Here is a 16,577-nt window from a genome sequence, read left to right on the forward strand (position 1 = left end):
TCATACGCGCGCAGTAAGGTTATACAATAACCCCGTTGGGAACAGGTCGCCAATCCCTCGACTCACAAAACAGCCGCGGCCCAAGAATAAGAGCCGACTTTTATTCCTCGAGAATAATGATGTAAAAACAATAAGCGCACGTCTTGCAAGAGTTTCATGTGGAGCTGGCCAGGTTCAAGAGAATTGGCCTTGGCGAAAGGAACATATATGTAAAAGTTGGTTGGTGCTTCAAAAACAAGACTAAATGAATATCTCACATTGAGCTACAGCTACTCATAACCAACATTGTTAAACCACCATTTATCTACAAAATCATCAGCGATTTCTATGAATTGCGCTACGATCAAGAAAAGTTCGTCGGATTCAGATAAGAGTTTTTTTTTATATTCTAGAGGAACGGATAGTATAGCGGACCAAACACCCACTATTGCGATCTAATAACACTTCCCTTTCTCTAGTAATCTTTAAAATGGAAACAAAAGATTTATTGAAACAGATTTCAATTGAATATTTAGGAAAATTTTCAACTGCTCATCTCGAATTCTTCTACACCCTAAATGAAATGCTTCACCAGATCTATGAGATTCACAATCTAATAGAATCTTCTAAATTGGTATCTCTTGTTTAGGTGTCTTTTATTTTGGTTTATGCTGCTTTGATATTCCTTATCCTGGTATCTTTCATACAGTAAGGTTATAAATGTGATCTTAATGGAACTTGATGGCATATACTGTCGCGAAAATCTGCTATGATCTACGACGAAATAATCTACCATAACTGTGATGTCACTTGGAACAAAAGAGGCTCAAACTCTTTGACAGAGGCCCTTCCCATCAAACATAATTTGCAAAATGATATATCAGAGTCTTGTCTCATTTTAAATTATTGTACAGACACCAATTTAATTCATCATTCGAATTGTAGTAGAATGGCGGATGCAATGAGCAAACGAACGACGATTCTTTGGTTACTCATAACAATCGATATGTCTTTTTATTAAGAATGGAATATAAGACTGCTCTGGAATAGAAGCCTAAAGGTTTTGAATTTAAGGATCCAAAAGAAAGATCACTCTATACTCAAGGATCTTTAAAATGAATAAAAACTATAACTGTATTGTTTGTGCCTAGGATAGTTTCTCAGAGTTTCCAAGAGATAACATGAAACATTTCTCAATTCCATCAAACTGTATCCGAGATTCGAAAAACAAGTTTAGTTCCGCAAATCTTGTCTTCCCTCATTAATTGAAGCCTGGTATACTATTAGTAAAAGCCACCATGCCAGTGATATAACGACTCACGCATCCAAAATTCGATGCAAGCCATTCGTACCCACAGTAGCGGGATGTGGGACCAGCTTTTTCTGAGCAATCAAGCCGTCGACCTTTTTTATGAACTTGACTGCAAAATCATAATCTTCAAGTTTAGCAGGACAATGCCAGTTTCCTCTCTGAAATGTCTCTCCCCAACATGTATACGCCATCGTGAAACCAGAATCAACGTCATCTCTTGGGAAATCCACTGGGAGTAGCGCTGTATATTGTGCTTTGGGTCCAGATGTAGTCGAGATAGCTGCAACGCAAATAGCGAAAGAGGACGGCAAGGAAATTGTGTCAAAGACGTGTTTCAAATTGTTGTTTGTGTACTCGCGGATCTTTTCGCCAACATCGGGCTCGTTGTAATCGAAAATTTTGTCGGCTCCACGAGACTTGAGGAGTTCGAAATTGTTGGGGCTAGCGGTAGTTGTAACGTGTAAACCTGAACTGTTGACCTGTGAGCGAGAGGAGGCTAAGAGCAAGGTGAAACATCAAGACTGACAGTTTGGCCAATTGGATACCAATTGTTCCGGTTGCAGTACTTCCACCATAAATAAGCAGTGGAAGAGGTTTTTCAGCAGGTTGAGTCGGAAGGGGGAGTTTGAGCGTTTGGTATATACCCTGTTTCCGAATTAGACAGCCGTTTCAACGTCAACACTTTTGACTTTGTCAAATTACCTGGCCGTTGGTACCGACAGCAACACCTAGAGTGGCGGCATCTTCCATGCTCATGAAATCGGGAACTTTCCCAAAAATGTCATCTTTTGCAACGATATATTCCGCAAATGCTCCATCTTCGGGATTCAAGTAATTGCAGCCGTGGACGAATCCCCAAATTCTATCGCCCTTCTTGACATCAGATTTAACCTCTGATCCAATTTCTGCAACAGTTCTGGAAAAGTCACATCATTTTTAGAGTCAAAAGATTAGCTTCTTCGATTCGATATGTTGGAAAACAGTTGGAGTAAATGTTCTTACCAACTATAGAGCCTGCTCTTCCAATCTCATCGAGTGTCTTCCAATCAGCTAACGAATTGGTCAGCAGCTAGAATACTTTAGACATGATGGAAGTACTTGGATTCAAGGCCACAGCGGCCACTTCGGCCACTTTGACTTTCACATAGTCTGGTCGAAGAGAGGGCTCATTAGCGTCATCGACCACTTTGGCGACGCCCACATCTTGGACAATAAGTGCCTTCATGATGGAAATTTCTTAGTAGAGATTAAAGTGTTTTCTGATTGTGGAAGTCAAAGTATTCCATCAGAGTAGAGTCCTCGTCTGGATTTAAGCAAATTTTGGCTCGCATGTGTTACTTTTAAGATATGTAAGAGTCAGGGAAATCGAAGTTTTCCAATAAAGCGAGGGGCTATGCAGCAAAATGTTATGATAGACCCACGAAATGACACAGTAAGATTTTATGTGTACGGCGCAGTAAATTATCCGAACGGCGTGATATGCAATAGCTTTTATAATCCAGTAAGCTAATATGGTTGTCTTCATCCGGTTCTTGCAGGCACAAGGGTATTCATATGCTTCCCTCGTATGAGGACAAATACCTGGATATAACTCTGGATATAATTCTAGAGTAGGATTGTATAAACAGAGGTTGAAAGAGTTAGTATTAGGAGACAAACTAAGACCCTATATACCCTTGTAAAACTTAAACAACAGGTTTTTGTCAATTTTTTATTTTATTTTAATATCACTTTAACAAAAATACCATGATTTAAAAATTCATTTTTATGTAATCCAAATCAAACAATACACGCATCATCACCAACCGAACTCATTATTACACCAATCATATAACTTATTTTCCTTCTTCTCCTTTTTTTTAAAAACATAATTTAAGGGAGAGAGAGATGAAGTAAATCCACCCAGAAAAAGTTCAATGCATAACTACGTATTCGACCTTGACACTTGACTTCAAGCGCACGTTCATGTCTATCTATGACCATGCGCATACCACGGAGCGATACATGAAAAACCACTAGGTTAAGAAGGATAAATAATATCGACAGTATTAAAAGATTGGGTGGAAGAGGCCTCTATATTGACTATATTACTACGTCTGTAGGCATATTAAGGTCTCCTCTTGGTATCCTCGGAGGGGACCAATATGCCTGCTTATGGTTCATCTAATCTAGCCTGTTTAGGTAACCGTATTACTAATCACGACACGTGATTAGTACCGGTAACTTCTATTCCTTTTAACAGACAGACAAATTATCATGACGAGATACCTCTATATCTCATCATCTCAACCGTGAAAAATATGGAGCTAGAAAACTATCTATTAAACCATGTAATCTTCAATTCTTTCTCGCAGGTGTATCGCTAAAACGTCTCTGTTGTATATATACATTCACTCATCCGTACTCTTCATCCAATCATCTCTTTAATCCCCTTCCATGTCCCCAAAAACCTACCTCTACCACTTCTCCCAATCATCATCCTTCTTTGCTGTAACTCCGCTTCCATTCCCACTACCCCCATTCCTCTTAACAGCGGCCGTCCCAATTGACGCACTCGGTGCATGTTGTCTCTTTGCTCCCGCGTCTGCAAAACTATCCCAAAAATCTTTCTTACTCTCATCAATCGGTACATCTCTCGAAGAACCACTACCACTGCCTTCTACAAAGCGGTTAAATCCCTCTGCTGCAGTCTTGGCTCCATTTTGCGCATTCCGTGCAACTTGAGCAGCAGTAAGTTGCGCTTGTTTCGCTACTTCGGATTCGGCGATCTGTGAGAAGTTGTTGTCAGTCAATGCCGGTTGTGTAGGTATGAAGGGGCTCGATATCTGGGAGTGTTAAGGAATCGAAATTACCTTTGCAGCTGTAGGTTGTATGTAGCCCTCATTAACAGTCTTTGCTGTCTTTCCCACAGTAGTTGTGAACCATCCAAAGCCCTTCGTCAGCGCTGCCACAGGATCTCTCTGCAAATCTTCAAAGCCCGGTAATCTAGCATTATTATCTTCTCTCTCAATTGGTTGGCTTCCGAATCCTGCATATTTGCCTCCTTGCGAAGGTGGCAAATCCTCCGATCGGTTTGCGTTCGCAGCTCCAAGCCCAGCAAAGTATCTGTCATCAACCTTTACTTTTCCGTTAGAAGGACTAGAGTTTCGTGCCCCAAGAGGAGTTTGCGATTGTGATCGAGAGTTGCTGGAACTGTGGTTTGAGATTGATGTAGCGGCAGTCGTAGATTTTGACGCGGGTGCTTTAGGTACAGGAACGTATTCTCGTTTCTCGACTTTTGCCGTGAGCCGTTCTTTATATTCTTCTCCAACTTCGCCAGAATATCGCTCCGCAATTGTTGCATCGTCCCAACTTTGAAATCGTCAGTTATGTGCCAATTCGCTGCTTACCGTGAGGATCCTGTCGCAAAGATAGTCCACTTACGTGATACCACTCATAACATTCCGCTCATCCTGATCGAAAAATTCCCTCCACGTTTTGTTTCCTCCTTCTCTCATCCGCTCAATCTCTTGCGCCTTGAAAGCATCCATCGTAATACTCCTAACAAAACTGATATGAACTCCCAATCCTCGGTGAACACCGGCGCATGATAAGCAGATGAAAACGCCGAATTTTGGGGAAGCCCATTGAGGAGACGGTGCATTACAGTCGATGCATCTGTCATTACCATTGGTTTTGGAAATATCAAGGAGCTGGATTCAAGACACGTTTAGCATGAGTGCTTGCGTTGAAAATGAAATAAAGGATGTGTGCGCCAATGGCCCATGTAATGCAAAGAGAATAGAGTACCTTTGACCTTGTTTCCGGGTCGACCTCCCACATAGCTTTTGAAGTCATTCTCGCGGTTGGTGCTGAAATCGGCTGCTGATTGTGTGTCTTCTTCCTCTAGAACCTCCCACTCAGGCTCATATGCGTTTCAAGAGCCAATTTCTCAATAGACGTAATCGCGAATGTTGATTTTCTTGTGGGAGTCTCGGAAATATAGTGAGATTGAATGATTCGATTGGTACATATAGATGTTTGTCGTCGAGTATGGATCGTCCTTAGCCCTGATGTGGTGGGGCTTTACAAAGGGGAATTGGATTTCTAAATTTGGGGGTGTTTGCGCAAGAGAGGCCCAACCACGCTAAGAGAAATCTAGACCAATCAATATACAAGGTTGACGATCGGGGCTGTGAGGCTCGAGATTTTAGAAAAGGGGTTTGGGCATTCCTGAAATGGCGGTATTTGGTACGGAAAGGCAACCTGAAAATTGAAACATAATAGAACTTGGAATGGAACCTAGGTCACATCACAAATATCTCAAAAAATATCATCGTGTGATTATAATTCTGCTGGTAAAATCATCCACTTTATTATCATCGATAATGATAGCGTTGTCATCAATCATTAATCAATAACTTTTCCATGCCCACCCATCCCATATGGAAGCACGTCAGAAAATATCTAGTGTACATCCAGAGAATGCCAGCAAAATTGTAATAAGACATAGTGTTTGAAAAAGAGTCATGAAGAACTATGAATCCCTACTCGGGAATGAAAAGTTAAGTCTGTCGGAAGAAAAGAGCTTAAAAGCCCAAAGATCTATTTAGACGCCACCAACAAGTCCACTGAGTTAGTATTCATATGCCCACCTAAAAGAAAATCGTCAAGAAGAGGATCGATCCATTGAGTGTCAAAGGAACAAATTCATCCTTCATCCTGAGAGCTCCCACAACGCGCCGACAATGGTCCAAAAGCAACGCATAGCAATGCATTAGTCTATCGTCTGCAGAGTTGCAAAACTCTCCTCTCATTCACATCATACAATGTTTACTGCTTAAGCAGAAACAGTTTCAGCACCGGCTGGTGGAGCAGCGGCAGTCTCGGCGGTAGCATTAGCAGCGTTGGCGTTGACATCATCATCGGTCTTGTCTGGGCTGTCGATAGCGACCTTGACGGCGATCTCACGACCTTCGATTTCCTTTCCGTTCATTTCAGCAACAGCCTTTTGTTGTTGTTCCTCGCTGGAGAGAGTGACAAAGCCGAAGCCACGACCCTTACGGGGTTCACCACGGGCTTGGAGCTTCTTTACCATGAAACGGGGGATTGGACGAAGGGCGATCTTGGCAGAGGTTGGCTCATAGATAGCGAAGAGTTCCTTGAGCTACGAGGCTGTCAGTAAATCATCTGGACGAGGTTAATTTCGAACGTACCTTGTCCTCGTGGAGATCATATGGTAGGTTAGCAACCATGACCTTGTTCTTGGATGGAATTCCATCAGCTGGAGGGCCACGCTCACGACGCTCGCGGGGAGCACGAGTGTTTTGTGGCTTGGTCTCCTTGGTCTCGGTAGTAGCCTGGTTTGTGGTTTCGGTCAAAGGAAGAACCTCGGAAGCGGCGGCAGGTGCCTCAGCAGCGCTCTCATCAGTACGGGACTATGTTGCTTGTTAGTGACAAATTCGGACCAAGATCCAGACTTTCAAAAGCTTACAGCATTGCCACGGCGTCCTCCACGTCCACGGGCACGACCACGTCCTCGACCAGATTGTCTGCGGCGTCCACCTTCATTACCAGATTGTCCCTCTCCTCCGCTAGCAGCACCCTCGGTCTTGTCATTTGTCTCTGGCTTGCGAGCAAGTTGGACAGAGACCTTGCGGTCAAGGATGTCCTTTCCAGAAAGCTCAGAGATAGCACGTTCGGCCTCAGTTGGGGTAGAAAGGTCGACGAAAGCATATCCGACTGGGCGGTCAGTACGTGGGTTCTTTGGGATAGAGGTGGATTCACTGTGTAAAAAAATGTTAGCTCATGTCATAAACGTTGTATGAACTGGACATATTTGGAAGGGGCGAAAGATATCCGCAATTTCCTATAAATTGCCAGATTTGAAGCTAGCTGATGATTTTTCGAGAGAAATTCAAGGCGACGATGAGGATGACATGTGAAAGTTAAGAATTCATGCTTACATTAAGTATCCCTTGAAAAAGGCTTGCAACTCCCCCTCGGTGGTCGCATATGCGAGGTTACCGATGTAGAGTCTTCTTCCCTCTGCAGCGCTTGCCAACACGGCTTCCTTGTCAGTGGTAGTGTTGGCAGCCTTCTCACCAGTGGTGGTCTCGGCGGGCTTGTCAGAGATGGATGTGTTGCCAAGAGCGGCAGTAACGTCGGTGACGGCGTCAGAAACTTTCTCCACGATGTTAGACATGATGATAATTGATTTGGTGGGTGTGGTAGTTATGACTGAGTAGAAGCTTGAATTGAATTGAAAATTGATCGACGTTTGCTGGGAGTGTGTTTAATACTCTCTGAACAAATTTGGGGGAGTTGTAAAAGGGTAGCTAGGTGCCCTAGTGGTCTGGTTTGGGGGATTTTGGTTGAGGTTTCGTTGTGGTAGACACTTGATCGGATTCTTGAAGTTGATGTGTTCAAAAGGAAAGGGAGAAAGAAGTTCGGGATTGCGCAGTGGGTAGAATATATCAAATTCCATTGAATCACTGGGGCAGCCGCATTTTAGCGAGTGGCACTTACCGTAACGGGATTAAAGCGAGTGGCTGAACAGGGCTGGATTTGGGGATTTCGTTTCGATTAGAGAATAGATTAGAGAAGGTTCAACCTACAATGACCCAAGAAGGGATATACAAGGGGAACAGCAGGGAAGAGAGGATCATTGGTAAGGTTATCAGATGGCAGCTGGGAGTTAGATGTGACAGGAGTCCGGGAGATAGGTGGCACGGTGAGAGAGGAGCGATTTTGATACAACGAATAACATGGGGAAAATAGCGAAACAGGAGGTCTTACTAGCACAAGAGGAGAGCCATGGCCTAAAAGGTTCAGTCAAGTACTCCAGCTTACCTAGGTATTGAATTAATCACAGGCGTTCGCAACTATTATGTACATATCCCTACCTACCATTTATTTAAAAGTATACATTTTCATCGACGGGAAAGGAAACTGATAGTAAATGAAAACCCGATGTTCATCAATCAAGTTGATAAGGTAGCAGCAAACGGTGAGACAAATTGGGTTGGGATGCTAGGTACATAACATGGGGAAATAGCGAGAAAGGTAGGGAAGTCATGGATGTGTAAAAAGGGGAAGGATTGATGACTTGGCCTAGAATCAACCAACATACGATTGTGTACTGGTACGGCACTCGACCAATGATAATGTTGGAAAGTAGTGTGGTATTTTATCGCATTTTCCACTAGTAAAGAAGACTTCACTGTCCTTTGGTGATTTTATCATAACATGTACTTTGTCATCTTATTCTGTATTCGAGTACTTCAATATATAAAAGAGTGGCTGTAGAGAAAAGCATTAGGGCAATATTTTATGATTCATACCTAAGTAGCTTCAAAAATCAATCCTTGTTTTTGTTGTTTGATGAAAATGACATCAAATGGGGTTCTAGAACCATTTAAACATTTAGAGTAAAATATGTAGATCAATCACTGTGCTAGTATGATGATGGATCTCCAGTATAGATAGAATTCATATCTATCATCATGTGATTATAATGGTGAACTTTTTTCATCATCATCTCTTATTGATACATACCAAGCAAACAAGTAGTATCTGATATCGAGACACATGTGTCTCGAATACAAGAATACGTTCGTATTTGTATGTGGGGTATTGTCGTCAAGTACTCCGTAGTACCAAGTACCTGGGTAGTTAGCAGCAACACTTCTAGAACTTTCCAGACATTGTGATATGAATAACATTATGATCATTCATACACCAGTTACAAATCGCTCACAGAACAATGCAAAGATTTGTTTCTTTCTACCGAATATATGTATATATATCTACAGTACAGAGCACATCTGATACAATCAATCACTCAAAACAAAACAACAGTAATCCTGGATAAGGTTAACTAAGAGTGATCACCAGGATTCACCTTGCAAGTATATCCTCCTCACCTCATAGGGTAATGTTTTACTATGGGAGGTTACAGAATATTTAATAATTGTTCAAGTATTGGGTGAATGAAATATCAAATATCAATCAATCAGTCTTCTTGACAAATATCTCGTGACTTGTTCTTTGATGTGGAATCGTAAGTAAGCAAAAATTGTTCTATCGGTTGAATAATCTATCTATGATGATTATGATAATAATCATTCACCTACCACTACCACAAACATCGAACAATTAATTTATCAAATGTTTGAAATTCTCAATGGTCAACGACATGATAGGAGTGCACTCATCCTTTACGGTACTGAAACTGGAAACTCTCAAGATGTGGCAGAGGAACTGGGACGTGTGATAGAAAGACTTCATTTCATGACTAGGGTGTGCGAGATGGATGAAGTTGATATTGTATGTAATTCTTCCCTACGCATTATCAATATATGCTTATGGAATCTATCAAACAGAAAGAATTGTTAAAGTATCAATTTGTTATATTCACAATATCAACTACCGGACAAGGGGAATTCCCAAAGAATTCGAGGAAATTTTGGAACAGTCTTTTGAGAAAACGTTTGCCTCCTAACTGTTTGAGTCACGTGAACTTCACCACTTTTGGTCTTGGTGATAGTTCGTATGCAAAGTGAGTACAAGATGGAATGAAAATGATATAGATGGGAGGATCAAGTACTCCATAAGATGATACTCATATTCTCGTAGGTTTAATTTTGCAGCTCGTAAACTACACAAAAGGTTGGAACAATTAGGTGGGAATGAAATATATCCTAGAGGTGAAGCTGATGAACAACATGAAGAAGGGTAAGTGGAAGTTTATATTGAAGATTTCTTCGTTCACGTCATTCTATTTATACTGTAGCATTACAACATGCAATTTCTTTGCCTGTGTACTATACGGTAAAATATAAGCTGTTATACTTTTTTACTTTTTTTTACCTTTTCAATCTTCGTGCCGACATCACCCGCACTTTCTAACATTAATAGTGTTGATGGAACTTTCCTATCTTGGTATATTGACCTTAGAAAGAAACTCCTCGAATTATATCCATTACCAGACGGCTTAGAACCAATTCCTGATGATGTTCTTCTCCCTCCGAAATATTGGCTAGAGCTTAAAAATGAATCTACTACGCTTACTGAGAAATTAAATTCACCACCTGATAATAGTGGCGAAACTGATCAAACAGATTTGGATTCTTTAAACAGTAAGCTGGCTCCTACCGACTATTTAAACAATCTACCACTTATCCACAAGTTCTTTTATTGATCAACGCACTCTAGGTAAAATTGACGGAAAATCTCAAAAAACCTCCATTTCAGAAGACGGAACAATGTCAAATATATCTGGCTTTGGACTTGGCCTTCGATTTGACCATGGATATGACGAGCCAAAACCATCAAATCGATTGACCGGGCCCTACAAACATGATGAACTAGAAAGTGTCGATAGGGTGTTGCCTGAAAGCGGAAACTTCACAGATGTCCACAACGGAGTTCATGCCATTATCCATAAGAACAAGCGTATCACTCCTCTAAGTCACTGGCAGGATGTTCGCGAAATCACCATAGCAGTACGAAGCCGAGAATTCTCACCATGGCCTGGAGATACCATGTCAATTTATCCTAAAAACTTTCCTGAGGATGTCCAGACTCTCATTGACTTGATGGGATGGAATGAGGTTGCAGATGTGAAGTTACACTTCAAGCCAAGATCACCAGATTGGTTCGGCGCCAAAAACTTGGTATCATCACAGAAGGATCTGCATCTAGTGGATGAAGACCAAACACTACGAGAACTATTGATTCATAATCTTGACTTTCAAGCTATTCCCAAGCGTCATTTTTTCGAAATTATGGCAAATTATACAGACGACCCGACGCACAAAGCACGTCTCCTCGAGTTTCGGGATCCTCTCTACACTGACGAACTCTACGACTATACTACTCGCCCTCGTCGCAGTATTCTTGAATGTCTTCAAGACTTCCCAAGTGTCAAGCTTCCATGGAAAGATGCCACCACCATTTTCCCCATAATTCGAGCTCGCGAATTCAGCATTAGCTCAGGTGGTATCATGCACATCGCCCCTGAAGACTTAAAAAAAAATGCTAAAAACGTAAGAGGTTCTAAAAGATCCAAAGATGTCGAAGCTCTCGATAAACCTATGAAAGAATATCACTTCCAAATCCTCGTCGCCATTGTCAAATACCGCACCGTTCTCCAAAAAGTCCGCAACGGCCTTTGTTCCCGCTATTTAGCCACCCTTCCTGAAAAATCAGTTATCACTATCAGTTACAACAGTAACTCATCTTTCTACAAAGCACCCGGGGTCCTGCCAGAACGTCCTCTCATCTTGGTTGGTGCAGGGACCGGAATTGCTCCTCTTCGATCATTGATCTGGGAACGCTCCAAGAAAATGTTATCCTCCCCGGCTGGGAGACCAGTATTCGGCAAGACCCTTCTCATATATGGTGGCCGCAATCGCGATGCAGATTACTTTTACGGTGCTAACTGGGCTGATTCTTCCTTGGGAGTAGACGCACATCCAGTCTTCTCAAGAGATGGCCCGCAAAAGGTCTACGTACAGGATGAGATTAGGAAACAAGGACAACAGATTGCAGATCTCTTGACAAAACATAATGCCCTCATTTATGTATGTGGTAGCTCTGGGGGTATGCCCAAGGCAGTCAGATTAGCTTTCTTGGGCGTCTTGCAGAAGTATGGAGATATGAGTTTTGAGGAGGCAGAGAATTTTGTTGCGAATATGGAGAGGTCGAAATTTTATATACAGGAGACGTGGTAGGGGCTGGTGGTTGAAAATTCGGGGGCTTAGGTTTATAGATTCAGAATTGACTTGTCGTTGATGTTTTGGATCGTAGGGTGTTGGATGCTTCCTTTATTACTACGCTGGTATTGTGACTGGCTTGGCAATATTCTCAGTTATTCTCAGTTGTGTCTATTATTCAATAGATAATAATATTGCAATGATAGACTAGATGGAGCCTCATGATAACATGTATAGATGTAAAGACTGCGCAGATATAACTTCTTCTGATTGTTATTGTGACTAATACCTCCCAAATTCATTCTTTATAATTATTCCACGTCTACACCAAACCAAACCCCATGAAATCCTAGTTGCTAGCTAAATTCATTCATCCATTCATCCATTCAAATATACACCCCGACCTCTACTAACACATCATCACTCATAGATTCAAAATCTCCCCCCATATCCCTCCATCCTAACTCCGCTATCCTAGGTAAATCAATCGATATTATGTATTCATCATTTTGATTTTGATTTTGATCTTGATCTTGATCTTGATTTTGAGAATGAAAATTGAAATAAGAATGCGATATTTTCCCTATAGTATAATGATGATGAGAAATATAACGTGAGAAATCGAGCCCGTCGATTTGGAGGGTTGATGGGATGGGGGAGGGCTGTGCTGGGTTTCTGTTTGGGTTTTGGTTTTGGTTTGTGTGGTGAGGAGAAGAGAGGGAGTGCGAGAGGGAGTGGGTGTTGGAGGGGGAGGATATATAAAGACCTAGTATACCCGCTCCTTTCATCTTGAGATTTATTTTTATTTTTACAGAGGTTTTTTGTGGTTGTACCTGTACCTGTACCTGTACTTGCGAATTTGGGAATAGATTGGGAAGTTCTTGCGCGGGAGTTTCTCGAGCGAGTAGGGGTGATGTTGAAATTGAAATTGAGGAATCTGTGATAGCGGCAGCTGCTATGAATTTGTTTAATATACCTAGAATTGCTATTTTTATTGAATTTTCCGAGGCGTGGTTGTTGAGTATGGAGTTGGTGTTGATAGTGTCATTTGTATTGGGATTGCGAGGAAGAGGAAGAGTAAGAGGAACAGGTATACGATAAATTCGACACGCAGTAAGGATTTCATATCCATAAGATGGTAATGTGATTATGAATTTACTAGCGGTAGTTCCGAGGGTTTGGAGGGAAATAGGTCGAGATAGTTTCTTGGTGGTGGAGCTGTGGATTATGTATTCTATATCTGCTTCGTTTTCTTCGTGGGAGTGGGATTGAGAAAATGGGAAAAATTCTTCAAGTCCAATAATTTCGGTAATAGACCCAGATGCAAGTGGGTTGAATAACCCCAGTATCCTGACACCGGTTTCGATTGTGGAGGTACGTATTTTTAATATTCGATGGGATTTGTTGTCGCTGTATACTTCTGTGGATTTTCCGGGATTGACGCGGAGGATAATTGGGTTACATGGCACATTGGAGGCAGTACTTTTGAAGGGGGTACAGGAGAGGCGAGAGAGGAGCGTGGTGTTGTGGTGGCCTGGACTATCGGTTATGGATACGAGACCACCTGAGAGTGAACGCGCAGCTGCGTGGTAGGATGAGTAGTCTGGGAATGAGGATGAATTGGTACCGGAGGAGGAAGTTTGGAACATATCCCAATCTGGGGTGATGTTTTCAAGGTGGGTGGTTAGGTGTGAGGTGTGGGAGTTGGTGTGGATGTGCCTAGATTTCGTTAAATGGTTGCTCTGGGGTGACTGTGGCCAGACGGAATTTAGAGGATTAGAGGATGAGATAGGTGAGGCCAAGTTAAAAGAAAACTTACCAAGGATGAGCAGTTGGATCATTGGGCCAAAAGTCATCAGAATTACGCATGGCTACTTTTCGTGAAATATGGCCTGGTGAAGATAGTAATAATTGAGGCGAGAAGATGTTGGATGGGTATTGCGACATGCATGATATAACTCTATCTTCGAAATGAGAAACTAAACTTGCGTGGACTGCATCTCGGTATGCGGGTATTAATTCTCTCCTATCTTTCGGATTTTTGAGATCGTTCAATAATCCTTGAGTATCCAACTTCACAGCATTTATGCCACAACTGACGAGAAATCTATATGATCAGGATGGTGAATTGTAAAAGATGACTGAAAATAACACTCACGAATAAAATTCATCGTAGAATCTCCTCACGTCACAAGCATCAACAACCCACATTCCACTCCGATGATGATTGTTTATCTCCACCCATCTCAGCTTGTAATTCCTACCAATTTCATCTTCTGGGTCGATACCACCCCAGTAGCCAAAGATGCCGTGCCAGATACCGATATTTTTGATCCATGGATACAAATTCCTGATTCGGAGTGAAAGATTGGCGAGGCCTTCTGGAAACGATGTGGACGAAGCTTCAAATCTTGACCAACGATGCTGAGTGGGAAAGGTTTCTGAGCCAAATGACTTTATGGATTGCCACCCGTCGTCTATTATGATCGTAGATGGATAGATGGAGGATGTACTGAGATCTTCAAGTGCAGAAACTAGAGTAGTCGATGTTAGGGTAGGACCTAGAGAGTTCCACGTGCAATAGACCAGCTCATCATGGAAGGTTTTCCTGTGCTCGGACTCCTGAATCACTTCATTTCGATTGAAGTTTTGATCAATAACTGACCCTGGTTTGAAGCTTTCTCGAATGATTCGTTTCGCATGGTCCATCGTAGCCGCTATACCATCTTCTACAGTTTTACCCACGGCACAGATGACAATTCCCTCTCTTTTCTCTTCGTTCTCATTTTTCCCTATTAAAACAATACTTCCATCATTACCAGACGTGAGGGTCATTTCAACTCCATCCATACTCAATGCAAGCATCACGAAATGCATCCCATCACTTCTCAAAAATGACAAAAGAATAGCTTCTTCTAATTTTGATTCGACATTTCCAGAATAGAATTGGCAATTATCTTCGCCCACTTCAAATTTATGTCTCCCATGACGAGGGACTAACCAGAAATTCATTCGTTTGACGAGAGCAAAGTATCTGATTATATCCGTTGGAATTCCAATGTTGATCCGTTCAACGCTTGGTTCAGTGGCTAGAGCGATTGAAGGGGGGATTGGACAAGCGAGAGTCCATATGGGTGACTTGGATGTTTCTTGCAGTCCATGGAAGTTGATATGAACAGATTGTGATAAGTTGGAGATGTAATCTTCCATGGAAGACAGTGGTATAATGGATGATGATTTATGAAAGATAATTTCTGCATCACCAACAGGATTGGGGTCATCATTCACCCATTTCCATATCGAATCTCCCATTTTCTTATACTTTACGGTATAGCACACCAAATCTTCCTCCATGGATTGCTGCTTCAATGTATTTGAGAAGAATAGGACTGGACCTTGAGAGTCAACAGCAAACTTGTCTTTCTGTCAATTCATCATCAAAATGTAGTGGTTAGCTGTGTACTTACTATTGGAATACCATTATGAACTCGGATCAGGTCAAGCTGTTTCCAGGTCATATCTTTCGAGCCATACCATAATGCCACCTCCCAAGGGGTCTCTTCACCACCCCATTCATGTGGAAATAATGCAACAGTAACATCAACCTATATCAGTTGAGCTTTTGCTTCTGTATACAAGTAGCATTATGTGATCTTACATGATTTTTCGTAATCACAGTTGTTTGACCCAAAAGCGGATGGCCAATGATTCGAGCAGTCATCTTGTTTGATGGTGATAATCTTGGACTTCATTTTCGACAGTAAATATTTGATGTGGTATTGTCCTAAAGTCACGCGCCACAGCAACCAAGCTCCACAACCGTGCCTCCCCAGATAGCCTACAGATTAACGATGTGGAGCCCGTATTTGCGGGGTTGTGGCGGGTACCTTTCATCCACCTCAGGGGTGAAGCCGCGCTGTTGTCCGACGTCTCAATAAAATTGTTAGTGTAAATCCATCATTTGAATATACTCCAGTAGCCAGAAGATGAAGATTCCTCCTTAATTTTGGGAGGGGATGTTGCAAAGACTTTTTAAACCAAGCCTCACAACACAAATTATACAACTTGAGCAATTTCATTCATCACCTCTGTACACCGGTGGTACTCCCTTCACAATCAAGGCACTATTCATATAATCGCAAATAATCTAATGTCAACTTGGGGACCGTCCCAGAAATCGCTTTCGAAAAACATCACAGGTTGCATTTACTCAAAGTTTGGCAGGGTTTTTGGAGTTCTGGTTAAATCATTATTTACACTATGATCCGCTGGCTATAGAGCCTTGGGGCTGATATTTCAATAAAGACTCTCGAGTTTCTCCCCAATACAAGTGCCTTCTGGAGACGAATAACGAATTATTGCTGCTGCCACAGCTTATATTCAGATTGCTAACAACATGAGCCAGGAACCAGTGGCGGCCCCGAATACACGTTGAATCTCGCTGATATTAAGTATATGATAAGTATGATGTCTGCATCAAAAGTTTGAGCTGTATATTCATCTTCGTACATCTAATAGCATATAGATTTACTAGTGGCGAAATAAGAGCAAGGAATTTTTACTACATACCTTGATATCCAACGATGAAA

The 16,577-nt window shown here is 41.9% G+C and overlaps 6 protein-coding genes across 6 annotated transcripts; 2 read left to right on the forward strand and 4 right to left on the reverse strand.

Moving 5' to 3' along the window:
• Positions 1–1,240: 1,240 nt before the first annotated feature.
• SS1G_02592 (hypothetical protein) lies at positions 1,241–2,516 on the reverse strand (the record flags this gene model as incomplete). Its single annotated transcript, XM_001596322.1, has 6 exons — positions 1,241–1,251; positions 1,332–1,762; positions 1,818–1,936; positions 1,994–2,196; positions 2,294–2,341; positions 2,390–2,516. 6 exons carry the CDS (start codon positions 2,514–2,516, stop codon positions 1,241–1,243), a joined length of 939 nt encoding a protein of 312 aa, XP_001596372.1.
• Positions 2,517–3,747: 1,231 nt separating this feature from the next.
• SS1G_02593 (hypothetical protein) lies at positions 3,748–5,128 on the reverse strand (the record flags this gene model as incomplete). The annotated part of the gene is made up of 4 exons (XM_001596323.1): positions 3,748–4,059; positions 4,144–4,642; positions 4,715–4,983; positions 5,081–5,128. 4 exons carry the CDS (start codon positions 5,126–5,128, stop codon positions 3,748–3,750), a joined length of 1,128 nt encoding a protein of 375 aa, XP_001596373.1.
• A 982-nt stretch (positions 5,129–6,110) lies between these two features.
• SS1G_02594 (hypothetical protein) lies at positions 6,111–7,475 on the reverse strand (the record flags this gene model as incomplete). The annotated part of the gene is made up of 4 exons (XM_001596324.1): positions 6,111–6,437; positions 6,487–6,708; positions 6,765–7,056; positions 7,237–7,475. 4 exons carry the CDS (start codon positions 7,473–7,475, stop codon positions 6,111–6,113), a joined length of 1,080 nt encoding a protein of 359 aa, XP_001596374.1.
• A 413-nt stretch (positions 7,476–7,888) lies between these two features.
• On the forward strand, positions 7,889–8,050 carry SS1G_02595 (predicted protein; the record flags this gene model as incomplete). The annotated part of the gene is made up of 1 exon (XM_001596325.1): positions 7,889–8,050. One exon carries the CDS (start codon positions 7,889–7,891, stop codon positions 8,048–8,050), a length of 162 nt encoding a protein of 53 aa, XP_001596375.1.
• Positions 8,051–9,439: 1,389 nt separating this feature from the next.
• Positions 9,440–12,006, forward strand: SS1G_02596 (hypothetical protein; the record flags this gene model as incomplete). The annotated part of the gene is made up of 5 exons (XM_001596326.1): positions 9,440–9,598; positions 9,655–9,830; positions 9,908–10,006; positions 10,190–10,410; positions 10,487–12,006. 5 exons carry the CDS (start codon positions 9,440–9,442, stop codon positions 12,004–12,006), a joined length of 2,175 nt encoding a protein of 724 aa, XP_001596376.1.
• A 414-nt stretch (positions 12,007–12,420) lies between these two features.
• On the reverse strand, positions 12,421–15,709 carry SS1G_02597 (hypothetical protein; the record flags this gene model as incomplete). The annotated part of the gene is made up of 6 exons (XM_001596327.1): positions 12,421–12,462; positions 12,801–13,707; positions 13,808–14,095; positions 14,147–15,411; positions 15,456–15,593; positions 15,647–15,709. 6 exons carry the CDS (start codon positions 15,707–15,709, stop codon positions 12,421–12,423), a joined length of 2,703 nt encoding a protein of 900 aa, XP_001596377.1.
• Positions 15,710–16,577: the final 868 nt, after the last annotated feature.

Source organism: Sclerotinia sclerotiorum, genomic scaffold (genome assembly GCF_000146945.2).
Source record: "Sclerotinia sclerotiorum 1980 UF-70 scaffold_3 genomic scaffold, whole genome shotgun sequence".
In the NCBI taxonomy this organism is placed as follows: Eukaryota; Fungi; Ascomycota; class Leotiomycetes; order Helotiales; family Sclerotiniaceae; genus Sclerotinia; species Sclerotinia sclerotiorum.